Source organism: Colias eurytheme, chromosome 1 (assembly GCF_061535395.1).
Source record: "Colias eurytheme isolate Ceu_HAF_F1 chromosome 1, ilColEury1 Martin Lab GWU primary, whole genome shotgun sequence".
In the NCBI taxonomy this organism is placed as follows: Eukaryota; Metazoa; Arthropoda; class Insecta; order Lepidoptera; family Pieridae; genus Colias; species Colias eurytheme.
In genome coordinates, this window is record NC_142980.1 from 11,944,574 (window position 1) to 11,972,316 (window position 27,743).

Here is a 27,743-nt window from a genome sequence, read left to right on the forward strand (position 1 = left end):
TGAATTATGTATTGTGATTATTGATTGCGTGTCTGAATACAGCTCAAAATCGAGTTAAAAAAAATCTGAAATTTTCCGTAGGCGTGAAGTGTAGTCGCATTCGGATTATATTACAAATATTTTGCAGAACATTATATCTCACCAAACCTTGGACATAAATCTTTTTCATTATACACTGAAATGGCTAATCTGTGCAAATATTATATTATGTTGTTTACAAATTCGCGTGAAATCTTCCTGAACACTTAATTTGTGGAGCAAATTCATCTTTTGAAAACCGGTTGCAATGGCTTACTAAAATAGTGTTTGTGTGCAATGTGCTAAGGCTGGATTTTAAAGTACTGTTCATATAAAAATCATCACCATGGACGACGACGGGGACGATAAAGACGATACCAAAAGGTGAGCAACAAGGTACTCTATAGAACAGAAATAAAACAGAAGCGTTTATAATCAATGTTATTGATTTTGTAGTAAATATTGATTATTATTGCCTTTGTTAGTAGTTCATATTGAAATATTGTTTTTATGACATATTGATGTAGTAGGGTAACAAGTAGCTATGCAGAAACTCTTAGATCAATAACATTATATAGTATGTAGATACATTACTTTTACTGAAACATTCGCAATTCTAATTTTGATTGTATTATATTTGAAATCTGTACATATTATTGTTGATCTTACACAATTTGTAATAGGAGTAAAAATCAAAATTTAAGTATCTGGTATATGTAGCTTGAGTAATCAGTTATATAACATAAATATATAAATAAATGTTTGTATAGAAATGCTATGTATAAAAATATCATTTATCAGTATTTCAGATCTGTAGAAATGACTTCTCTAACCTTTATACTAAAGCCACAATACAAATTTTCTGTTATCCATTTATCATTTGAAACTGGATGCCAACAATGTTCACAATAGTACAATTGTTGTACTGTCGATGCATTAACATTTTTTTTTTATGTTTTTAACAACATTTCTTACATGTTGTTTTCAAATTCAAAATCAAACACACTTGGAAGGCATTACATTTTCACAGCTAAACCACAACACCATTTGGAATGAAACATGGAAATTTTAGAAGACCCAGGTCATTTCTTTTGACTGTGACCCTTTCTTGTCAATATGCTGTAAACAGCTAATCAAGACAGCTAGGCTGGTTTCCACCCTTAATCCTTATATCATCGACATTCCCCCTATACAGAGCATTTTGCTTCTTCAATCATTATTCATACCCATAAAGACACAATCTTCCGACTTCCGTTTTTGCCAGAAACTATAATCTGGATTTATTAAAAAAATGTAAACAGACATTAGGTAAGCATGCTCCATCCAAAACCATGTTGCTTTCCATTAGGCTAAGTATAGAAGAAGAATTTCCGCAATATGAAATGCTAAAACACACCTGTCTCACATATGTCTCGAGAGCAACTGAACAGCGACAAATGCAGTGGTGGCTTGGAAGTCAAATGATTGGCGACAATGTCACGCATTACGACTTCTAGTGTCTTGTTATTTAGATTTCTATGTACCGACTACTTGAAGGCATTTGATAAAATGTCTCTCTCCTTATTAATTCACAAACATCGGGTGGCCGGTATACATGGCGATCTCCTTCTTTGGCTGGAATCATACCTCAGAGAACATAATCAAACTGTTAATATAAAAGGACAAAGGTCAATTGATCTTCCTTCATTCCAGTTACCTCTGGAATACCACAAGGTTCTCATCTAGGTCCTCTGCTGTTCAATATCTTTATAAATGATGTTATTTGTCAGTTTAGACACCCTAATATCTTACTTTATGCGGATGACATGAAAATATTTAGAGTGATCAAAGATCAACGGGATTGCTCTTTACTACAGGAGCATCTTCTTAACTTGTGTCGTTACTGTGCTGTGAACTCCCTGCACTTAAATGTGAATAAATGTAACGTTATAACATTTACTATAAAAATTAAGCCTATATTGTTCGATTACTCTTTGAATGGAACAGCGCTGACTAGGTTGACTGAAGTAAAAGATTTAGGTGTCCTCTTAAATCATAAGTTAACTTTTTCAGTCCATATTAATTATATTACGTAAGTTTTGTTTTAAGAGTTGGTAGGGAATTTAATATGTGTTCAACTTTATACCGAGGCCTATATTTTTATCAACAAGTGACATAGATACAAAGCACTCTGTTGCTTAACAACAAATTGAACCTATATAAATATGAGATTCTGATATGGGGTATTGCTAAGGCTACCCCTACCAATTCCTTTGACTTATATGAGTTTTGCTTAAACTCAATACTAAGATTATGTACTTAAATGGGTTTTATACTTACACTTAAATAATTCTTATTTGTTTTGCTATTATTTAAAAACATACCAATAGATAGAGACTCTATAGCAATCTAATTAAACTTGCCCCCCATCTGATAAAAAAATCTTATATATGTAGATACAAAACAATTTACAGGAAAAGTCTCATTGAAGCCTCATTTTGCAGGTTATTGAATCTGGTGTTGTAGCAAAAAAATGTAGCCTGATTTAAACGATACTTCTACGTCAATAACACTGGTTGTTTGTCAGACTCTGAATTGAGAATTAATTTAACGTTTGAGAAAGTTTATGTGAGATACAGGATAATATTCAACAGAATCAAAAGTTATGATTCTTAACACCCTCATTGAGTGCTCTTAAATTAGTTAAATTTAATAAGTTGGTAAAAAGTAAAAACTACCATAATATTACGTTTTGTATGAGGCAAACGACAAATAAATCTTGAAAATTTTTAGGAGGACTCGCAACTTAAGTGAAAAGAAACGTCGAGATCAGTTCAACATGCTTGTGAACGAGTTGGGTGCAATGGTGTCCACAAACAACAGAAAAATGGACAAGTCAACAGTTCTGAAATCGACTATTTCATTTTTGAAGAACCATAAGGGTACAGTTTTTTATATTTTTAGATCATGCTTAAAAAAATGTAATATTCTCAAAATTTGTTTATAAGGATGCCATCTTGTTGTTTATTACATTTTTCCAATTCACTCAAATCTTTTTTTGTTATACTGGAAATGAGTAATTCAAAGATTTCAAGATGGCAACCTCAGTGCCTATAGCCCTCAATGTAAATCAGTACTGTCTGTTCTCAAAAAAAAATTTGTAATATTTATTTTTATCAAGTCATGGAGTTATCTTTTATTTATTTGAATTTCTAAGCATTATATTTATTAGCCCATTGAGCCCCGAATGGCCCGATCGGTCCACAACATAATAGATTTTCTATTGTGTCTGTGATTCCGGGGCCTGAGTTATTAATGGCAAAGATAATGAGGATAAAGAGATTCATATTTCTATTATTGTTTTAGTTGTGTTGTTTGGATTATATTTAATGTTTCATAATAATAACAATAATTACTCAACAAATTTTTTTGTCCTCTAGAAATAACCGTAAGGTCTCGCGCTCATGATGTACAAGAGGATTGGAAACCTGCTTTTCTATCAAATGAGGAATTCACTTATCTTGTTTTGGAGGCCTTGGAGGGTTTTGTTATGGTTTTCTCGGCAACTGGACGAATTTACTACGTATCTGAGGGAATAACCTCATTACTTGGACACAATCCGGTAAATATATTATACACATGAAAATAATAAAACAAAATTGGTATAAAACATCATACATCTTTTTTATATTTCAAGGTTACCTTCAATTTTAATATTTTATGTAAATTTATTCCAGAGCGATATTCTGAATACTACAATATTTGATCTTACGTATGAAGATGACCGACCGAATTTGTTCAATCTTCTACAGAATTCAGGGCCGACTGTAGATCCAAATCAGCCAATTACAGAAGGTCAGTATCATAATTCATAATTATGTTAAATATTTAGTTGAATTTGTTTTTCATGTGTTAAGTTTTATGGAGAAGTATTAATTGTATATATTTGTATTGTTCTGCTATAAATTGGTCTATTATCACAGGATTATAGCTGCTGCATAGCGACGGTATTTTCTTGTGCGCGCAAAGAGATTATGAGCTACTATTATTATTAGATCTTTCTTAACTAGTTAATAAATGCTATTTATGATTAATTGATTTGCAATGCCGCAATGCGATTGACTTTTATGTTTCTACATGAGCTGTGTGTTTAAATTGTTGATGCGAAATTACATGAAGCTTTAAAACATTGTATTGCACCTACTACATTAAAAATCTTGAGGTTTTCCTATTGTGTAGCTTTTACAAAAATTTGTGTGTAATACTTTCCTTTTATACACAAACAAACTTTGAATTATAATAAAACAATGCAGGGCAAATTTTTATACGGCTTGATTATGTATATGATGTAGGCTGTTTGGCTTGTGAAATAAATGTTTCATATTTCATAAAGTTTTTTGTTTACATTTTATAGAGCTTTGGGTTACGTATAATTGAAAAAAGCGGATTGATGTTGTCTATTGTATTTGCATATTTATCCATACTGGATACTATAATAAATATTGTAAATGCGAAAGTATGTTTGTCATTCTTTACGTCGTACCTTAGTAATTCGTAATGAGTATTAGTATGGTTTTTGTGTCTGGGGATAGCTCCTACCTATCTGGCGAGTTATGAAGGCTACTTTTTATTGCATTGAAACATCTCATATTCATGGGAATTTCCTTTTACCACGAGAGCGAAGCCGCGGGTGGAATGTTGTACAGATGAGAAAGTAACTCTGTCTTTGTCTCTCTCTCTTCCGCACGCCTTGACCACTGAATCGATATAGTATAGACGAAATTTGGTACAGAGATACTTGAGACACAAAGGAAATGGCATAGTTTTTATCTCGGGAACTGGAAATATGCGGATTTTCCTTTACTAACGAGTGAAGCCGCGGGTGGAAGCTAGTAATATTATAATTGCGAAAGTGTGTTCATTTTTTTGTCTTTCGCGTTGCAATGTAGCGATTTTATTGTACGATTTTGTGGCTGGTGATAGATATGAGGGTGAAGAGTGATATTATAATATAAGCTTACTCTTACCGCGGTGAATCATCTCATTTCCATGGGATTTTTCCATTGATCACTTGGGCGAAGCCGTGAGCGGAAAGCTACTTAAATATTATATTTCTTGCTTGCGAATAATTGTCATTATGTATCATTATGTTAAGAAAAGCAGAGGCGAATGGACAATAATCGATAATGAGACATTATATACCAGACAAAAAACCAGTTAGCAGGTTTTACCAGTGTTGTACTAAAGCTTACATGTAGGTACTTTGTAATCATAATTGTGATAGGTATATATAGTTATTACTAAAAGTGTGATTATTTAAAAAATATACTTCATACGCATAGAAATCTAAATAACAAGACACTAGAAGTCGTAAGCGTGCGTGACCTTGTCGCCACTCAGGTGATTTGCACATCACCAGTGCATTCGTCACTGTTCAGTTGCTCTGGAGACGTATGAGTGTATACATGGTGTGTTTCAGCAATTCCCATTGCGGAAATTCTTCCACAAGTTGTAATTATACTTATAAAGGAATAATATTTCATCGGAAAATATATTTTTTAGAAATAATGCCGTTTTTCCTTAAAATTATAGAATATTTACAAGTATTACGAGTGTCACCATAGTAATCGAAATAACAATGAATGACACAGTCGACCATTCTTATTATCACGTTTGTTCGTATTGGAGCAAAAAGTCTCATATACTTAGGGATGTTATTCTAAAATAAACCGTAAATTCGTGCGTTAGGATACATATTCAAAAGCTTAATTTAATAGATAAGTTAGTTTTCACTAAAATCAAGCTGTCCAATAAAAGGCATAGTTTACTTGTGTGTACTGTTTAGCTTTCGGTTTGAATGTGTTGATTTTGGCGACAGCGGTTTTCATACGAATTATGACATTAGAGCACTTCTATGTGTCTTGTTATTTAGATTTCTATGTTCATACGTAATAAGATTTGCATAATACGATTTATTTTTACCTTATTTTCAAGCAATGCAAAAGATATATATTTTTGTTTTATTATATCTTGATTTTGCTATTTACCTGAAATTATAATGAGATAATAGACCAATTTTAACATGTATCTAGACATATTGTTAATTATTATTTTGTTATTATAGGTAGGTACGTGTTGAACTGAATGGGCTTTATGAATGATCGTTCAAAATTCGATCTTATAATCTCTGCCTGTACTTATATTGTTCCTTCCTACTGCATGTTAACTTATTTTATTTTATTCAATTCAACGGTTAGGTATTAAGAAACTATATAACCGATTCTAATGAGTCTTAAAAAATACTTAGGAGAGTTCTTGTATCTATCTCTATACTTAAACATATCGCATACGCCTGAACTGATGCCGGCTTGGATCCTAAATTATTATTAATGGAAAAAAAAAGTTAATTCCGGACAGAGTCGAAGTGAGCAGCGAGATGCAGATAAACGATATCCAAATGTATAATTAAAAAGGCTATGTCAAAGCACGTATTGAACCCATTGTTACTCGTGCATCTTCTAAATATCAGAAATAGATCACAGGTTTCAAATAAAAAAAATATCAAAATCAGTTCACACAGTAGAAAGTTCTGAAACCGTCCCAAAAAAAAAATTCTTCTCCTTTTAAAGTCAGTTGAAAATGTATAAGAGTGGCATCCATTTTAAGTTGTTATATGCAATGGGTGCTTGTTGAGGCCGCCAATGCACACGTAAAAAAAAATAGATTATGTTCCCACTTTTGACGATTGAAGCATAAAAATTGAATTATTTAATACAATTCCAGAGAATGAAATCAAGTTCCAATGTCATTTACAACGGGGCACATTGGATTTCCGGGATGAGATTACATATGAGCTTGTTGAGTTCATTGGACATTTTCGTAAGTAATTACTGTTCTCTTATTGTTGGATGGTATTATTAGAATATTTCACACGCGACATTAATTTTTCTTCCTACCATAAGCATGTACAGTAATTACTGTATACAGTGTATATAGTTGCTTGTAGCTGGTAGCATAAATATGGTAATCAACCACATAGTATTTGTCCATTTGATAATAGGAACACTATGATGTACATACTTCTGTGTTACACTTCAGACTACTACAGAATAACTTTCAGTCTTTCAACCATCTCAGTTTTAAAGTAAGACAATTAGATTTAGACTTTGAGGTCCTACCCATTTGTAATGATGACGACCATAATAAGACTTCAAAATCGGTTTAGCCAGTAGAAATTTACCTAGTTGTTACCTCCCAAAGTTACGGATGAATTCAGAACCTCCTTCTCCTCCTTTTTCGATGTCGGTTGAGGTAATAAAATAAAAGAAACGGTGTTTTATTTTAAATGTGATTTTCAGGTGCCAACACGAAACAAACAGATGGCGACGATATGTACCAACTGGATCCCGACTCTAGGTAAAATGTAACTGTTATCTTCTTCGGATTTATTTTTATTATTTTTTTTACTTTCGTTCAATTCCTCTTTTATTAAAGTGAAACTTTTATTACATCGTCTCAAACTTTTTGGTCTGTGTAGCGCATGTCGCGTGTATCGCGGCTGCCGAGTAGGTATACTCTACTACTCGGCAGCCGACCGTCACGCGACATACGCTACACAAAGCAGTGTTTGGAACCGTTCGAACAGTTTCACTTTTACCGTGGTTTCATAAAACCACACAACATTTTTTTCATTTCGCTTTTTGAGTGATTTGGTTAGTTTAGCAATATATTAATTTTAAAATGCGTGTATTTTTACTAACTTCTCCTTTCTAGGCTGCTATTCATATGCACTGGTAGGTTGTGCACGCCTCAACTGATCCGGGACGTGTCACTGGTTGACTCGAGCCGCAACGAGTTCACTTCGCGGCACAGCCTCGAGTGGAAGTTCCTGTTCTTGGACCATCGTGCTCCGCCCATTATTGGATACTTGCCGTTTGAAGTGCTGGGCACTTCTGGATACGACTACTACCACTTTGACGACTTGGAGAAGGTTGTCACCTGCCATGAAGCTTGTGAGTCAATTTTAAGGTTTTATAAGGTTAGGTAATGGACTTTTCCTGGACCATCGCACTCCGTCACGTCCGTCGAGTCCTGGGCTTACTATTGCTACCATTTCAATGACAAAATCAATATAATAGACAAGAAATAAATAGGAAAATAATAAATTTTTCCTATTTATTTCTTGCAATAATTCGTATTTATTTTTTGCACGATGCCCGTGGTTTTTAATACTAAATAAGTGTTGCTCATTATGATTTTCATATTCTGTCTACGAACTTGGGCTTAATCCACAATTTGACTTTATCTACACTACAACATCTACTGGGTTTATCATATATACATAGACTAGTTTCCCCAGGAATTTTATGAAATTTACCTATTCCTAAACATCCTAATATTTTTCCAGTAATGCAAAAGGGCGAGTTGACTTCGTGCTACTACAGATTCCTAACCAAAGGTCAACAATGGATCTGGCTTCAGACACGGTTCTACATCACATACCACCAGTGGAACTCCAAGCCTGAGTTCGTTATGTGTACGCATCGAGTTGTGAGGTATGTACATGAATTAATGTCCGAATGAAATGTCTTCTTGTATTTCTCCCCTCTTTTCTTTAATTACTGCTACAACATACAATGTAATATGCATAACATTAAAGTTAAAAAATAGTGTTGAAATTTTGCTCAAAGTAATCTCTAATCTTTCCATCATTAAAATTTTAATAGCTAATTAACATTCCACCTTATTCTAGTTATGCTGACATACAAAAGAGCACAAAGCAAGAAATAACAGACATGGAAGTAGCGGATCAGCCAGAAGTCAGTCAGCCGGTTCTGAAGGAGGCTCCGGAAGAAACCATGGTGGCTATGTCACCATCTTATATGTCGGAGACGAGCGAGGCTTATGGTAACTCCTACCATTCACTATCACAGGTAAATATATATGATTTTCGTTGTATCAATTAATTTCCAATATTTTTGCAATAAATAAACTGTATGTTACACTAAACCTATGTGTTGCAGTGTTAATTTTGGTGTGTGCATATTGCACAGACCAAAATTAATACTGCACTGCTTTAACTAGAGTTGTTCTGCTTAAAAAATTGAATTGTGTCCCTTATGCTATATGCATGAACTGCATCTTTCTTATGGGGGACAGATGGGTAATCCATACCCCATAAGAAGGATGCAGTTCCCATGAATTTTTTTACCCGCGTATACTTACTACAATTTCATTTGAAGCGGATGATTTTTTCCATTCATATTTGTTAATTAATCGATCAGTGAAAACAGATGTTTTTTTTACGTCACGGATGTTCACCGAGTGATTTCCCCTTTTAATGGCATCATGCTTCACAGACTACACACTTCAATGTGTATTTTTAAGTATTGTAGTAGTATTGTAGCATATAAGTATTGTATAAATTCTTTTTCATTATCTACGTGTGAGGCTATGTGCCATTAAACGTTTTTTCTTTCTTCTTTCTTTATTTTTGATAATGCATCTATCCCTTACCCCGCTTGGGGACACGGGACTTCAATGTTTGTTAATTGATTATAATTTGTAGCCGCCGTCCTTGAAGTCCGCGTCTCACACGCGCTACTCGACCGGCTACGAGAACAGCATGGTGTCGGCTGACTCGCGCTCGTCGCAGCGCTCCAGCTCGAGAGACGTATGTTTATCTTAATCTAATATTTAATATACATATACATATATTATAAAGGCGAAAGTTTGTAAGGATGTATGGATGTATGTATGTATAGATGTTTGTTACTCTTTCACGTAAAAACTACTGAACCGATTACGATGAAATTTAGCACACATATAGAGGGTAACTTGGATTAACACATAGGATAGTTTTTATCCCGGAAATCCCACGGGAACGGGAACTATGCGGGTTTTCCTTTGCAAACGCGGGCGAAGCCACGGGCGGAAATCTAGTACTATTATAAAGGCGAAAGTTTGTAAGTATGGATGTATGGATGTTTGTTACTCTTTCACGTAAAAACTACTGAACCAATTACAATGAAATTTAGCACACATATAGCTAGGGTAACTTGGATTAACACATAGGATAGGTTTTATCCCGGAAATCCCACGGGAACGGGAACTATGCGGGTTTTCCTTTGAAAGAAAGCCGCGGGCGGAAATCTAGTGATTTGATATTTTTTTGTGTTGATAAAGTTGGTAGATCGCATACAGCTCATGAACATTGGCAGAAGATAAGGATTATCCCTTATTAATCCATCAGGCCCCGGAATCACAGACACGACAGAAAATCTATTGTGTCGCGGTCGGATCTGGCCGTTCGGGGCTCAATGGGTTAAGAAAGGATCAGTGTATAAGAAAACGAGCCTCTGTCTCCTCCACTCATTGTACGAAACTCGTAGCATTTACATGCTACTATTACACGCCGATGTTCTGTGCGGCTGTTTTACCTTGTCCAAATCTCGCCAATATATAGATTGGCATAAAGTCGTATAAGATTTGCATTATTCTATTATAGGTGACAACTAACTGAATGAAACGTGGAAGCGATTACTGCCCATGGTAACTGTTGCGCCCGTAATACAATAATTATTACTACAAAATGGATATCACTCAAATACCTTATTTATTACTTCTGCGCAGGTTCGGGATACCGCTGAATAAATGTAAGGAATAATCTAATTACCCAACAGAGCAAGGCATATATCCCAAAACATATTTCTGCGCAGAATTGGTCTATATCTAGTAACCAATCACCTGATATCTTTAATACAGGTTACCTACTCGGTAACCTAGCATAGATGCCAGTCTCGAACCGTTGATTGATATAACCTATCATTATACAATTACCACCTAAAGCGCGTCACACACGGTGAAGATACTAGAATATTTTATGTTAAGATTCTCTAATCCATACTTCCATACTATAATATTATAAATGCGTAAGTAATTCTGTCTGTCTGTCTGTTACTCAATCACGCCTTAACTACTGAACCAATTTGCATGAAATTTGGTATAGAGATATTTTGATACCCGAGAGGACCTAGGCTACTTTTTACCCCGGGAAATAGGATAGTTTTTGTCCCGGAAATCCCATAGGAACGGGAACTATGCGGGTTTTTCTTTGACTGCGCGGGCGAAGCTGCGGGTGGAAAGCTAGTATAAAATAAACTGTATTATCTTAAGGTATCCGGTATCAGCGTTCTGACCATCATTTTTCTTTTTGTCATTGCGTACTAAAACCCCTGTAGAACCGCCATCTTGTTACAAATGACCCGAAACGCTGACACAAAATTTCTTAATGTTAAAGCTCTAAGGTTAGGTTAAGTTTGATTGAATAAACGAATTTGAATTTAAATCAAATTGTCCAACAGAGCAAAGAAGTCCCGAGCCGCATGGAGGCCCGCGAGGACTTGAACCGCACGATGTTCGCGCACAAGGCGGTGGAGGCAGTGGTGCCGCAGCACGGGATCGGTGCGCAGTACCTGGAACCGGCGCCGTATGTAGGGGTCACGGTGCCCGGCGTGCTGCCGATACTGCCCCCGCTGCCGGTCATCGTGTCCTCCGACCAGGCGCAGATACAGGTGGGTGGGATACTGGACTGGGAGGGAGGTGTGACGTACTACAAACAACGTAATAAAAAAATGTATGCGTGTACTAGTGTACACACGTAAGAAGTGAAACTTCTTTATGAACTTATTTTTCAAAAAAATATTTACTATATGCAACTTTACAGAAATACGTCGAATCACGCGTGGTAGGGATAAGAAAAAGATGGCGCGTAACGGAAAAATGTCACGCGTAACGAAAAAATGTTACACTAAATTTTTTTCCAACCCGGTAAAGAAGTTTCACTTCAAAAAGAGCGTGTGTGCCGAGCACACGTGTGAGAGAAACTTCTTTAGCGAGATTATTAAATACCAAAATTGTCGCAATTCGAAATTAAAGATTTTTCACGGATTTTAAACGCGATTTATTCATTATGTTATTTTCCCGACGTTTCGCACACTGCAGCGAGCGTGCTGCTGCAATGGCGTATGGACATTATTTTACGATCTTTTCATTTGAATCAATATCTCGAAAAATGTGGCTCGGACATTAACTGACGATGTTTTATTGATTTTATTATATTTTTTATTGATTGTGAGGCATGTTGTTTTTAGTACGTCAAAGCCGTTGCGGACGAGGTGGTTGAGCGATTATCAATGGTTATGGGATCTTATTAATTGTACTAAAATTTGTGTGTTCGTGTGTGCGATGGTTTACCATGTAGTCTTGTCGCGGGCTAACTGCTGACAAGGCCGCATGCTCATGGTTTGACATTTAATGCTAGTAAAATTACATGGGTACACACAAGGCTTGCAGTTCATTGGTTGTGGTTAAAAATAATAAGGAAGCATTTACACAGTGGCCTATCTATATCGGATATTTGCAGTTTCAGAAAAAAATTATGGAGACGATTTTATCCACCAAATCTGCAGTATCCAAAATGTGCTTAAGTGGTGGTTGGAGTTTGGGTATGCAGCGGGATATATAAGGGTCATTGTAATGGATTCACAATGGATAATGGTAGTCTTATTGGTGAAGGTGATGTTATGAGTTTAGTGTTTCTCTACTGTGGTCTTTAGAAACATTCAAAATCTGGTCATTAATTTTAATAAGATGGATTTTAATTAATATATCATTTATGGTCTCTACAAACCCACGAATTAGTGAGCAACTTGAGTTACATCAGTGTAATATTTATTAACCTACTTCGTACACGATCTGTGAAATATTTTCACAAAGCATTTTAGATCTGTCATCAGTCATTTTATATCTAACATCCACAACACACACGGCAAGTGTCTCTTAAGGTTAACATACCTTTTTTAATCACCACGACATGTTTTAAAAAGAAGTCAACACATTTTTTATTCATTCAAGCACAGTTGTTCATCATTTTGAAAACACCCAAAACACCCATGCACTTTGTTGTTTACACATTAATGTTACATGCGCACGCAAACCACATAAATGAGCAGTTTGGTTATAACATGAAGATTAAAGGTATTATGTCACCTCATAATTTACCTCATACTTAACACTTTGGTGAGCTATTCACCTTTTCGCACTTATTCATATTCACCCTACAAAATATTGGTAATTCGGACACCTTTAATATGACTGGATGGGCTGGAAACCTAATTTTAAATCATTATTTTTCATATAACATGACCCAATCCATTTCAGTTAAAGTAAGATGCAACTGTTCTTTCGGTCCGTATTATAATATATAATTAGGGAATGCAAATCCGTTTACTTTACAAAATCCGGATTTTGAAAAACGGATTTATACAATAATCCGGAGAATCCGGATTTAGCGGATTTTGAATGAAAAATTTGACTTTTCCGTTTGAAACGTTTATTATTATGTAAAATCAATAAAAAACATGAATCTTAGTTAAATCAAATGTATTTATATTTTTCAATACCTAGAAATTAACTAGACAAACTCTAAAATTCTAATAAAATAAAAACTTTTACACTTTGGTAAAGAAAAAACATAAAGCAGACTCCTTGTCACATCCATCAGACATAAACATTATAACAAAACATTTAATATTTTCTTAGATAATAGAAACAACATAAATTGCAAACAGAGTTTTCATCATATACAAACATATTAAAACGAAACAGCTTCAATTTTCTAAATCAGTAAGCAAAATCCTATTTTGCTTTTTCATTCTTTATAAGTAACTAGAGGTCCGCCCCGGCTTCGCCCGTGGTACATACTTCGCAATAAAAATTTCATGCAAATTGGTTCAGTAGTTTAGGCGTGATTGAGTAACAGACAGACAGACAGAGTTACTTTCGCATTTATAATATTAGTATGGATGATGACAGTCTTTCCATCAGAGTTTTTATTTTTATCAAAATCAGTAATAACAAAATTCAAATTTTCATGAACACAACTACACACAAAGTATAATTTCAATAAACAGGATTCTACAAAGTTAAAAAAAAATACTTATTAATCATAGCTAAAATAAAACATTATAAATGGAAGCTACTCCATTACTTAGCCTGTCTTCACTCGAATACTCGAAGCTGCGTAAGCTGAAATCCAGTCGACGCTTCGAATGGTGATAAATTGTTGTAAACAAAAGTCAACAGTAATGCAATGTGATAAGATCTAAATTCAAACGTATTATTTCTAGGCCCGCTTCGCGACGTGTCGCGATTCGCGCCAAATTCGACTGCTTGCGCGGGAACGGGATGCACCTACAGTGCCATCTATCGTCTAACGCAAGAAACATTAGAACCTATAAATATTGTAATACTGTGCTAATATGTTCGAAAAATCCGGATTCCATTCTTTAAATCCGGATTTAAAAGCCTATTTAAATTCGAGCAAAATCCGAATTTATCGGATTTCGGGTAATCCGGATTGCATTCCCTATATATAATGTATTAGGATAAGCACAGCGATGTTATTAAATTCAAAATAATGGTTTTGAATATTAATTTTATACTGGCAATGTTTCCAACAGTTACTTATATAGCATAAGAAATGATTAGCCGCAATTAAATAATATTTAAGTTTAGTTTTTTCTTCTTCTTTAATATCTAATTTTATTTCATAATATTTATAAGTAGAATAATCTAATTAATCTTTAGAAGTTGTGACAGCAGCATGTAAACTGGCAATATGACCTATATAATTAAATTTCATATTGGCGATCTAATTTAATTTATTATGTCATTTTTGTTTTGTTTATTTTCAATTTATTACAATGGGTTTTATTGACATTTTTATTTCACACATCGTAGAAGGCACACTTTTAATTGCATACATATATTTAAAGTACATATATATAAAACACCTTTGCACCCTATTAGTTCAATATTCTCAATCAAAAGATAATTAAGATTCAGGTTATATCCAATGTGCTGTTCGATAGTTGTGCATACTAACTGCTGCAACTCTCATAGCACGCTTTTCAATCATCGCATGCTTTCATTGTAAAAGTATAAGTGTGGTTATAAGTGCAAAACCGACTTCATTCTTCACTTATTTTGTGGGGCAAAACTTATTGGTAAGAGAGATGCTTGAAGTCGCGGCAAATGGCTACTGTAACACACATGAAATTTGTAAGAAAGTCCACGCATACATCGGACAAGGAAGTGGACTAATATTATTTTGCTATATCTCCGCTCCGCGTCCTTACCTCGCGTCACATAATTGAAACATCATCCATATGAGCCCAAAAATCGGCATCAAAGTGCAGCGATCGATAAAGCCCATTGTAACGTGAAAGTGTTTGGTTACGATGATGCGAGCTAGTGGCCGTGGCAGGAGCAGTTGCAGCGCAAACACGAGGAGTTGCAGCAGATGATCGTGCGCCAGCAGGAGGAGCTGCGGCAAGTGAAGGAGCAGCTGCTGCTCGCCCGCCTAGGGATGCTGCAACCGCTTATCAATGTAAGTTACATTTTTTCCCCCTCACCCCAGGCGCAGTAGGGACGAGGAAGCAGAGACGCCTAGAAGAGTCTTGCTCATTGCCGAGACCCGACGTGATGGCATTGCTATTGCGATCAGGTGATTGGTGTTGTGCCGTCCCATTGGGTAATAAGTCGGGAAATGTTTGAAGGAGATTTTATGATAATACGTCCTGTGTTGACAGTACGTATATAAAATATGTAAACAGATAAAATATTTTAAATATCATGAGAAAAGTCATGAAAGTTGATTTAAAAAGTGTAGTGTAGAAAAAATATTTAAAGATATTTATATCTTATTTGTATTTGAATGTTAGCAAGCAAGCGTTTGTTATTTATTAGCTGTTATAACACGCTTCAAGTAAACTAATGAAGATTATCCAACGATCAACTTATACGTAACTTATTTGTATTTTCAAAAAAGTAGCGCTCAATTGTCCTGAAATTAAGGAATGTTTCATTTCCTGACTTATTACTCCCTTATAAATCTTAGGATATTTCTCCAATAACCTTGATGGTGTTCTAGCACCCGCTAATTGACTTCACTCTACTTCCTTTTAAATAGTTAAATGTGTTGCTTGTAAATCCTGATGACAATTTTTAGGTAAAAATCTTTAAGATTTACATATTTACAAACTGGAGACACTACTGATACACTATTCACCTTCTCTCTTCTTAGGTTAATTTCAGATTTTATTCAAAATTTAATTTTGATTTTTTGTTTTGGTTTAGTTTCAGTTTCTTATTTATTCTGCACTTATATAAACGAAAACTAGCGACGATAGACTAAAATAAAAGCATATCTTTTATCCAGAGTTATTATTCTGAGAAAGTTAACAGTTCTACAGTTTAATCTATACCTTAGCGTGATGGATTTGATATATGAAATAATTGGTACGACCTTCAAAATGAACGGAAAACGAATAGGCCCATACTTCATAAATCGCTGGATATGAGAGAAGGTTCTGGCTCTCACACAAAACCGCGATGCGATGCAATATCGCAGGAACGATCGATGCGAATTGCTGCAATACAATTTCGTGTGGTAAGGGACCGTTCAGGTGACCAAGTCTTCAACGGCATGTAAGTGAAGAGGAAGAATATTTTGGGCAATAAATTTTGTCGCATACATCGACGGCTTTCCCCTACGCTGTCATAGAGCAGAAACAATAGTCACCTAGTGTGACGTGCTTGCAGGAATGTTGCGAAGTTCTAGCACAACATTCGTGCGAGCTGTTGCGAGTGCGTAGACATTCACGATGCGATACGGATTCGCAGTTATGTGTGGGAGCCTTTCGGTCTCTAGCAGGTTGTCGTCTATGGAAACCATATAGGAAAAAATATTGTGGGTAAACAATCGTCTGTCTGGTTTACCAAATATGTACCATAAAATAATGATTGTAGGACAACACTCCGCGGTTTGTTTTCCTCCGGAAAATTTACAACGTTTGTATTTGTGTGTTGTTGATGACGGGAGAGAAATAATCTCCGGAATTATCTGCAACTTATCACCTGCAAATAGCTAACCTACATGATCGACCGAACGCTTGCAGGTCCAAAACCCGTACGGGCCAGAAGACGGGCAGCAGAACCAGCGCATGCCAGCACAAATCATGTACGAGGGGTCTCCGAGCCGCAGCGTGACGTACCCGCAGCCGCCGGGACACTTGCCACACACGCACCCCAACCAGCAGCATCACAATGAGTAATCATCAAATTGTGAGCCCATTTTTCTTTGTCAATTGGGGTTGTTAGCAGATTTTTATTGGTCAATAGAATCTGTATCGTCAATTTTCATTCTGAGTCCATTTTTTGATGGCAATAGCGGTTGTATCACAGTTAAGAGCCCATTTTTGTTTGTCAATAGTCAATACTGGTTGTATCGCCATTTTGAGCCTATTTTATTTGGTCAATACAGGTTGTATCATCATTATGAGCCCATTTTTTTGGTTAATAGGGGCTGCTTCACAATCATCGTCATTTTTAGGCAGATTCAGGTTCAAAGTAGTGTATTAAGTGATTTAAATTGTTTTTTACTATAATTTCATTACGACCATCATTTTCAGCCCATTTTCGTTGATCGATAGCGGCTGCAGGTTCATGGGAGGGTTATGTAATTAATTTATAATGGTTTTTACTATCATTGGTCGGACGGGTGAGATGTTTTAAGTTATGTATTTATGTTTTGGTAAATTTATTAAGAGGATGAAATGTCTCTTAATATTTTTTTCAATGTGATTGAAATCAACTACTACTGCATATTATTGGAAAAAAAGTTATGAGTGGTGACAAATGATGGATGAAACAGACAGTACTACATAAGTACGAACTTTTTGTGTTCAAATTACTTAAAAATCACTATACATTTTGTATTTTATATTTTTCTTTTTATAATTTTAACCACAATTACTGCACCAGATTTAATAATTGAGAATATCTTACCCGTCTTCTTGAAATAAAAATAATGTGGCAAAGCTTTATGAGCTATAAAAAATTACCTATATTTTATTTTAGAGAAAATGTTTTAGATTTTATAAAATTATTTCATTGCTATTAATAACCTTATTGGTTTAATCTGTTTTTATTCTATGTTTTAAACATTTTATATAATTATGACCTCAAAAAATTGGTGATCTTTTATTTTATTTACAGAATTAACTTAGTTATTTTTGACCTATGATATTCAACTATGTTACACTAGACAAGTACTTTAATTGAATCAGAAATTTATAGGTATGAATTTTAAAACACAAAACGTTAATCAATTCATTAAATGGTACATAACCATTACATATTCCCGGGCATGACATTAATATAATATTATGTTAACAATTTTCGATGTTCTTAATGCACAATCGAAGTACGTAAATATAAATTATGACGAATAATTTAAGTACTGGCATATTTATAATATTAATTATTAAGTAAATGTTTTGCATCAGTAGTCTTTCACAAATTAATGATAAATAAATCATTGTGAAGTTACGTGCTATATTATATTTTCTATTATAAGATCTATATTGAAAACAACTAATTACTTTTCTTACCCTTACGGCTGTGCAATGTTTTATTTTATTTATAGTAATCAGTACATTAACTAACCCGAATTGTTTTTTTTGAATTCAAAGTAATGTTACTTATGTGTTACTTTATTAATTATATTATATGCCTTATGTTCATGTTTGTATTAATTGTAAATTAATAAATGATTTATTTTTTAAATAATTTTCTTAATATTGTGTACAGAAAATAATTAATAATTTTATATTTTTGTTTAATATTAAGTAGGTAATGATTTACTGAAGTTATCACATAGATGTATTCTTATTTTGACAATTATGGGAGATTTTTTTATATACTTATATGACATGGCGTGCAATCGGATTACAGTATCGCATATCATTTTTTTATGAAAAAATTATGTTGCATGTTAAATATGAATATTTATTTTACAAAATTTTGCATTTGTTTATAATCTTAATGTTTATTATGTTGTTATTCTGGTTATTGTTATACAGATTGTATTTTTTATATTTTGTTTTCGTAATTAAAGTTACATTTTTATACAATTTCATGAATATGATTTTTTTAACATTAGACCAAAGTGTAGTTTTATCCGAAAATTAATGACGTGTTCTTTTTCTTGTTTTACTTAATATTTTGTACATATTATAATTTATATGTAATTCGTAAACAGTGCTATCAATATATTTTGTCACAATTGATACAAATTTCTTATATTTATTTTAATTAATGCTTAATTTCAATTTTATTTGACGAAGGCATCGATTTAATCCTTTTTCCTGCAGTTTTTCTATTTGTTTTGTTCATTTTATAAGCTGGGTCGATGATAATATGAAATGAATACGGAATTGAAAATGGTAATGTGCCATAACTCTTTCTGGAAATGTATCAGTCAGATACGTTGTTATGAAAGACACGACTACGTAATTCTTTTATAATTATAGATCTAATTGAATTCTTATCGAGACCCATGATAATATAGGGGGCTTCATTCTACTATGCTTGTAGTTGACTCCCCATATTGAGCTAAAATTTCATGAATAAAATCGAGATGGATGTCTTCTTGTATTATGTCTCACTCGATCATGACATGGTTTTTGAGTGACCGAAAGAGACGGCGCTATAGAAAGATCTATCGTCGAATAGATCTCGCCTAATTTGTAGATTCTATTAGGTCTATATTCTATATAAGACTTCGTATACATTATATCCATTTTCTCATAATCACGCACGTCTTTTTTGTCTGTATTCAATATTATGATAGTGTAGAATTAGTCCATATATGTAGTAAGTCGATGTTATAAACATATTATAATATATTTCTTACTTAAGTGAAACCCTGATGTTTATATCGTATCTCTGTCGGAGTATACTTAATTATACTAAAGTATGTTCGCGTATTTTATAAGTGTATGCTAAAATATGTATGCGATATTTTTTGGTACTAATGTAATATATTTCTTTATTCGCTCATTTGATGAATATATTATGAAATTAATTCGAAATGTCACTATCCCTTGATTTAATGTTAAATTAGATTTACTTAACGTATGCGTACGCGTTCAGACTACGGTCAAGTCTAAATGGTTGCGAGTATAAAATGAATTATTTATTTAAACTAAGGGGGATGGCTTTTGGAAGTGATCATCATCATATTTTAACATTTATTGAATAAATTGAAACGACTGAATGCTAGGTTGTGAGGGTTTCATTTGTGTAAGGTAGATGTAGTTTTAATTAATGCTGTAGTGTTTATGTCAGTATCGAATGTAATCAATGTGTTTTATGGTTTTTGTGCAGTGTCTTGGGATCTCTCTTTTCTTTAGTATTCATGAAATATTTGGAAAATCTACTGATTTTATTCGAATTGCAAAATGGCATTTTGATATATGTACAAGATTTATAGATAACATTTTGGCCATTGTTTAAATTCAAAATACGTAACTTCTCTAAAAAAGTTATGTTGCTCGAACCTTGTGATTTAATTATTACTTAAAAATTAAATTCAGAAGCTATTGTATTCTTTTAAAAAAGGCACTGTGCAATACGTAGTAATTTTTTACACATGTTATTTAATAAGGAATCGGTGTTGTAGTAAATATTTGATGTTTAACTAACTTCTATCGATACTTAAGCCATAAGCGTTCAGTGTTTTGTTAATGCTGCAATTTATATTTATTTTATTATTTTTTACAAAATATTGATAGTTGTTTGACTTTATCTTAGGTCTCCAAGAGAATAATTTTGATCATACGTACAGTTCATTTTATATGGCAATTATTGTCTATTCATAAAGATTTTTTTATACATGACTCCGTTGTTATATCTATTATTTAGTTATAGTTTCGTTTAGTGATAAGGCAGTTTTACATTGAGTCAGTAGCTATTGTCAGTCGACTGCCGGGTCAGTGCTGACCTGGCACTGCTATATTGTAAATTGATTTCAAGTCAGTATAGCACTGTCACGTCAGAACTGACTTCAATATACCCGCTTCATATTTTTGGCGTCAGTTCGCTCCCCCCTCCATCCGCGCCAGTGCAACTGACGCCGTCTAAATGCCGAAGTCAGTCGCTGGTCACTCGCTGCCGCTCTGTTTGTTGTATGGTGGCCACGCTGCGTCGCACCGCATCAAAAAATGAGGCGAAAATTGAACGACACGGAAAACTTAAAACTTGTCCAACTATACCGCGATAATGAATGTCTGTTTTTGAAATTTTCTCAGCAAATTATTGAGTTTAATTTTTTGCTGTTTTCGAGAATTCTTTTTTCCGCACTGACTTATAAACGTGTGTACACCAAAAGAAATATCGTCGACTACTGACGAACTATTGACTGCGTGTAAATAGTATGATACAGTTTTCGGCGCCAGCACTGACGACAGCTACTGACTCAATGTAAAACTGCCTTTACGTGGGTATGTTCGGAAACAATTAGATTATTTTTATACTATCTCTATTTGAATGTAAAATACTATTAATTTTAATGGTGCAGATTTATCAGAATTACTTTTATATGACTAAATTTTATTACATAAGCTATCGTTTGACTTGCCATAATCTTACGATTTTGTTAAGTGAAGTTATGCCAAATAGGTGACCATTGATATTATATTTGTGTTATGGTTATGTTGTATATATATAGGTTGCGATATTTTTTTTCTTAATAGATGTAGAAATAGAATCATCGAGACAGGTTAGGGTCTATTAGTATTAAAGAATTTAGTTATAAATTGCGCTCGACGCGTGGTCTTAGCTCTCTAATATAGATAGATCCTAAATGTCTACAACATTTGTTAGAATGTCATTCTCAGTGTAATCGTTCATTAATGTAAGGAACCGATATCCATTTTTGATTCTACGCCAAGTCTTACTGAACCGGTTTCTATATGGTCCATATATAATAAATCTGTAATGTAGCATCATGAAAATGAATTATTTGGTGAAAATTTGGAGCAAAGTATATAGAAACCGGGAGCTAACACATATAAATTATTGACTATGGTAATCCTATTTAAAAAGGCTGTCACCTTTCAAAAATCATTTCTCCTATTTCTCTTATCATATTCTATGGTTATTAGGATTTACAGGAAAAATAAGTTTTGTTTTAAACGGGATTATCTTTTCAAGACTGTCTCATATTTTTTTAACATAATAAATTTTTAAATATTCCTGTTACGATTTCGTTCCATAAACAATTGGGTATACACTCAATGAGTTCATTTCAGTAAGACTTGGCTGTGCACAGTATACGACTTTTCAACGAAGTTACAGGGTAAAGTCAGAAATGGAGTATGTATATAAATTCTTATCTTGATGTAAAATGGAAAAAGGGAAAGAAAAAGTAAACGAACGAAATCACTTGATTGGTTTTATTTAAAAGAAATCGAAATTCTATATTAACGAGCACTTATTACAATAGAAGAATGGCACTTATCAATTTATAATTTTTGGTTACGTTACATTTATTTATAGAGGCGTACTTATCGGATGTTGCGTCGAGCCAATCGAAATAAAACTACTTTTTTATAATAATAATACTATAAAAGATCACTTACTAAAATCTAACATCTTACGAAGCTAACATGAAATTCATCGTAATTAATACTAGTAGTTTACAGATTTATTTTGATTGGTTCACACAGGGTCTTACGCCACGTGTTGGCCTTTGCTCATTCTCCAATAGAAGCCCTTCTGGTTCATTAGTTCTGTGTGAGTGCCACGCTCGATAATTTTTCCTGAAAATAAATTAAATCTATTATATTTTGGTCACTTGATCGATTTATAAAGACACTCGTCACCCATATATTGAATATGTTTTTGAATAACGTAATATTTATAAAAAATTACTATTGAATTAAATAATACCTTTATCTAAAACGCAAATCATGTCAGCATCTTTAATAGTTGTGAGACGATGTGCAATAGTGATACACGTTCGTCCCTTGGCTGCTTTTTCCAAAGCTTCAGACACCGCCTGCAAACACATTTATTTATAATACATACCTATTTTTAAAGTTGTTATTGAATAAGTGAATAGACAAATAAAATTTAAATATAAGAAAAATGTTGTATTTATCCAGAACCTTTCACTTGATCAATACTCTATACTATCTTTTGCTTTATCAGATACATAAATTAAATAAATGCAAGCAAATAATGATAGTAACTGCAATAATTTTTATCTTTCAGATAACATTTAAAAAATACTATATACATACTTATGTATATACTTATGACTTCTAGTTTCTATTTAAATTGCTTAACATCCATTCAATTCATTTGTATTACATCTATGACGTCATAAAATGGCGCTAAATCCTATTCTCATTTGGATACTTTAAAAACATACAAAACTACTATTCTTAGTTGGTTCGCATATAAAAAATAAAAATGAAAAACGTACCCGTTCACTGTTAGCATCAAGGGCTGAAGTAGCCTCGTCCAGCAGTAGCAGTCGTGGGGATCGAATAAGGGCTCTAGCGATACAAACCCTCTGTTTCTGTCCGCCGGACAACTGGGCACCGCTCGAACCCAAATTCGTATCGTAACCCTGGAGTTTGAAAGAACAAATGAGGTTTTTCTATATACCATTGTACCCTCTTAAAGGGTATTAGATAAAGTAAACCTGGCAATTAAGACGTGGTGGAGAAGAGTGAATATTTTGTAAGTCTTGTCTGTTTGTCTGAAATTTACCTTAATATAGATTGCTATTGGAACGGAAACAAATTGTCTAGTTTAGAAGAATTTAAAAACAATCATTATTCCAAATTTAGAGGTATTGAGAGCTGGATGTCTATATCAAAACAAAAAAATTGGCAGATTATTATCAGTAATGCTCATAATCAAATATAAGTTCAAAATCTCTGGCTAGACTACCTTCGGCAAAGAAATGATAAAGTTGTGTATATTCGCTGCTTTAGCGGCCGCCATAATCTCCTGCATGGAGACTTTCCTATTGTTGTCTCCATACGCGATGTTCTCGGCAATAGTCCGGTCGAATAGTACTGGCTCCTGTTGCACCACGCCCAGTTGACGACGCAGGCGTGGTAGGGTTAACCCAGAGTGGATGTCGCGCCCGTCCAAGTCCTGTGAATTGTGGTTATGTGGGCATATTGGCTCGTAGGTATTCATAGTGAAAGTAGGTTTAATATCCTACTAATATAAAAATATGTTTAACTATAGATAGGTACCTGTAGTACATGTGCATGTGTACATGAAACACAGTTAAACCAAGTTCGCTCCAAATACTCAAGTTAAGAATAAATGAAACGATGTTCCTGGAATGAAGTACCTATGTATGTTAAGTAAATGAAATGCTGCTAACATTAAAATAATTTATTTTAATCTAAACGTTATCACTCGATGGCTTTAAGAGGTGCATACAGACAATCACTTCTCTTTAGCAGCTTTTATTCTGATCTCACGCTCCCTCAACCTCCTCTCCCTTTCAAATTCTTTCATTCGTAGAACATAGTCTTCCTTTTCACAATTTAGATAAGCATGTCTCTCGTGATGGCATTTATATAACAGCGGCATGTGTTTATATCTACAAACTTGGTATTCTAAGAGGCAATGAGCACAATAATCCCTGAACTTGGGCGGAATTTTAGCCGATATAAGATGATCTTCTTGGGCGCAAACTTCACGTTTAGCTCTGCTATATTTAAAACCAGCCTTTTCATTGAACGTTGGTTTGTCGTTCATTTTCAGATCTATGTTCCTTGTGAACCAGGTGCCTAATATTTGTCCCATTATTATTAAGTTTGATGAAATATAAAAATAGGACCTATATTATGACGTTACGGGAAGTTTGTAACGTATGTCAAATATTTTAATTTTTACGTCATTAGTGTTTCAAGATTTAAGGAGTTTTAATATGGCATCGAAGTAAAGTATCTATTACCCACAGACTATTACCTAATAATATTATAATCACTTACAATAGTTCCAGTATCGGGATCGTAGAATCTCTGCAAGAGCTGCAATATTGTAGATTTGCCGCAACCTGACGAGCCCACCAAGGCGACAGTCTTGCCGGCCTCCACTTTGAGATCGATTCCTTTCAATATACGTTGGTGCGGACGCGTCGGGTAACTGAATTCCACCTCTTTAATAGAGAAGGCACCGGTTGCTGACTGAAATTATGGTCAGAATAATATTACTAGTAATTAGGTTTGGACACACTTAGATTAATAAAACATGAACATACCCAATCGTTTCTATCCTTCAAGCCGGGTTTGGTTTGCACTTTCGGTTCTCTGTTGATGACTGATAGAATTCTTGCACCACATGCTCTTGCTGAGTTGAAACTCGGAGCATACACTAGAGACTGCCCCAACATGTAAGCGCCGTACATAACTGCTTCATTCACCCTAAAAGAGAATTAATCAAAAAAATCAATTAGGTACTCTACTTAATAATAATCTATGGCTCGCTATGATTTCAGCTGCCTACGAATTGAGATTCTATACTTTAAACATTCGAATTAATACCTGATAAAAACAACGAGTGTCTACAAATATTTAACTCATTTCAAAGCGATTTATTTACCTACGAGGTGCACACAAACAATGACAAAGTTGATTAACTTACAATAATACTATATTGTAGGGAAGTCCTTCAGTGGCCACTAGTACGGTACCATATACTGTGGCCGCGGTGTATGACATAAAGGGAACATAAACCCCCAAACCAAGAACCAAGCCCCTCCATCTTGTCTTTGTTGCTACAGCAGCACAGGAATCAATCAACGCATCTTGGAATTTCGACAGGAACACTTTCTCTACGCCTGGCAATTGATTATAAGTGGATTAAATTCCAAATCTATGTAGTTAGGTACTTGTAGCTTCTAAAAGATAGAAGTGCATACCTAAACTTTGAACAGTTTTGATACTGACGACAGCTTCAGTGGCAATGGCTGTTGCAGATTCCATTGCATCACGTTCGTCTGATTGAGATTTCTGGGACACAATACCTTCTAGCCAGATACTTCCTACCATCTGTGAATGAAAACGAAGCCACATTAGATACCTACTGAATAAAAAATAGAATAAAAAGGGAAAAAGAATTTTTCTCAGTAATATCTTGTGCTATTCCCCATAGAGCAGGCTCCAAGGAGATGTTCGTTTGCAAAAATAGCGGACCTAAATCTGACTTCTGATATATATTGTATAGGTCCCAGACATCCTATAGACAGATGTTGCCAACCAGTTTTGTGGTCCCCCTGCCCGCACCCCGGTAATTAAATATGGCATACAAAGAAAAAAATAAAAATTTCCAAAACATGCCGTGTGGGGTATCAAATGAAAGAGCTTATTGAGTAGATCACGAATATATAGCATACTATATACATTTCTTACACTTTCTCTAAGATTTTTTAGAAAATTTACGAAAATGGTCCATTTTTGAGTTAACTTTAAACCACTATAGATTGAAAACTCATGAATATATTTTTTAAATTATTATTTTAAATAATTAACAATAGTCCATTGTTTATGATTCAATAGTTCGTAATATAATATAAGTGAGCTATGTGGTGGATTTGATGAAAATAACTATATACTATATGAACTTGAAAATATACTCGCCATCTTTGAATGCTCCCCCCACTCCCCCATGCAACTATTTCACTGTACGAAATATTGAATAGTAAACAATGGACTATTGTTAATTATTTAAAATAATAATTTAAAAAATATATTCATGAGTTTTCAATCTATAGTGGTTTAAAGTTAACTCAAAAATGGACCATTTTCGTAAATTTTCTAAAAAATCTTAGAGAAAGTGTAAGAAATGCATATAGTATGCTATATATTCGTGATCTACTCAATAAGCTCTTTCATTTGATACCCCACACGGCATGTTTTGGAAATTTTTATTTTTTTCTTTGTATGCCATATTTAATTACCGGGGTGCGGGCAGGGGGACCACAAAACTGGTTGGCAACATCTGTCTATAGGATGTCTGGGATCTATACAATATATATCAGAAGTCAGATTTAGGTCCGCGATTTTTGCAAACGAAACTCCACTGAGAGTCCGGTCTACCAGGGTCAATCAAACAAACAAAACAAGATAAACTCTGAATTAATAAAGATGTTTTCCTCAATTAAATTTACAGTTTAAAATTAGTCACATAGTATTTTGGATAAAAAAATCATCAATAGTGAAGAAACTTACCAAAGGTAAGAAAGCAGTTCCCACTAAAGTCAATTTCCAGTCATACGCCATAGCCATGATAAATCCTACTAAGACTGAACTCGTTCCCTGAATAATGAGACCTATCCTGAGACCTGTCGCACCCTGCACTTCTGCTGTATCTCCACTGAGCCTCGCGCAAAGAGCACCTACTGTATTCTTCTCTCTATCGTAGTACCCTATTTCCTAAAACAAAGCAAATGTATTGATTTTATAGGTTGGTCTCGATATTGGTATTCTATTTTGATATTAATTGTATTCCAAGTCAAACATAATACAGGTATTTTTTGCCGGAAACTTACTTGTTTGAGTAAAGCACCGAAATATTGATATCTAAGTCGAGTAGTCATTTTCAGTCCAGCACTTGTGAAAGTAGTACTTTGTAGGCACATAGAGAGACCAGCGACAGCCGCCACGACAATAAACATTCCAGAATATAAATCCGCAAGGTATAGAATTTCATCAGCATCCGGTAATATGAAAATCTACAAATAAACTAGTGTTTACGATATAGGAATCTCTTTATTGAAAGTAAATAGATAGAACAAAATTGTTTCA

The 27,743-nt window shown here is 34.1% G+C and overlaps 3 protein-coding genes across 3 annotated transcripts in view; 1 reads left to right on the forward strand and 2 right to left on the reverse strand.

Moving 5' to 3' along the window:
• Clk (circadian locomoter output cycles kaput protein Clock) lies at window positions 1-22,348 on the forward strand. Its single transcript, XM_090104809.1, has 13 exons — window positions 1-402; window positions 2,791-2,939; window positions 3,438-3,619; window positions 3,735-3,852; window positions 6,781-6,876; window positions 7,356-7,413; window positions 7,771-8,009; window positions 8,405-8,552; window positions 8,750-8,930; window positions 9,566-9,670; window positions 11,361-11,570; window positions 15,314-15,448; window positions 17,019-22,348. Exons 1-13 carry the CDS (start codon window positions 365-367, stop codon window positions 17,172-17,174), a joined length of 1,815 nt encoding a protein of 604 aa, XP_089960935.1. The 5' UTR covers window positions 1-364; the 3' UTR covers window positions 17,175-22,348.
• LOC149911280 (multidrug resistance protein homolog 49-like) overlaps window positions 22,344-27,743 on the reverse strand; it is a 16,172-nt gene continuing 10,772 nt past the window's right edge. Inside the window, exons 16-25 of the mRNA XM_090104739.1 lie at window positions 27,488-27,670; window positions 27,168-27,371; window positions 25,859-25,988; window positions 25,582-25,777; window positions 25,199-25,361; window positions 24,930-25,124; window positions 23,866-24,075; window positions 23,393-23,539; window positions 22,855-22,963; window positions 22,344-22,724 (exon numbers count right to left, since the gene is read on the reverse strand). Of these exons, the coding sequence (XP_089960865.1) occupies window positions 22,636-22,724; window positions 22,855-22,963; window positions 23,393-23,539; window positions 23,866-24,075; window positions 24,930-25,124; window positions 25,199-25,361; window positions 25,582-25,777; window positions 25,859-25,988; window positions 27,168-27,371; window positions 27,488-27,670 (1,626 nt within the window). The 3' untranslated portion in view covers window positions 22,344-22,635. The remainder of the gene's footprint in view (window positions 22,725-22,854; window positions 22,964-23,392; window positions 23,540-23,865; window positions 24,076-24,929; window positions 25,125-25,198; window positions 25,362-25,581; window positions 25,778-25,858; window positions 25,989-27,167; window positions 27,372-27,487; window positions 27,671-27,743) is intronic.
• LOC149911281 (NADH dehydrogenase [ubiquinone] 1 beta subcomplex subunit 7-like) lies at window positions 24,379-24,780 on the reverse strand. Its single transcript, XM_090104800.1, has one exon. It carries the CDS (start codon window positions 24,739-24,741, stop codon window positions 24,379-24,381), a length of 363 nt encoding a protein of 120 aa, XP_089960926.1. The 5' UTR covers window positions 24,742-24,780.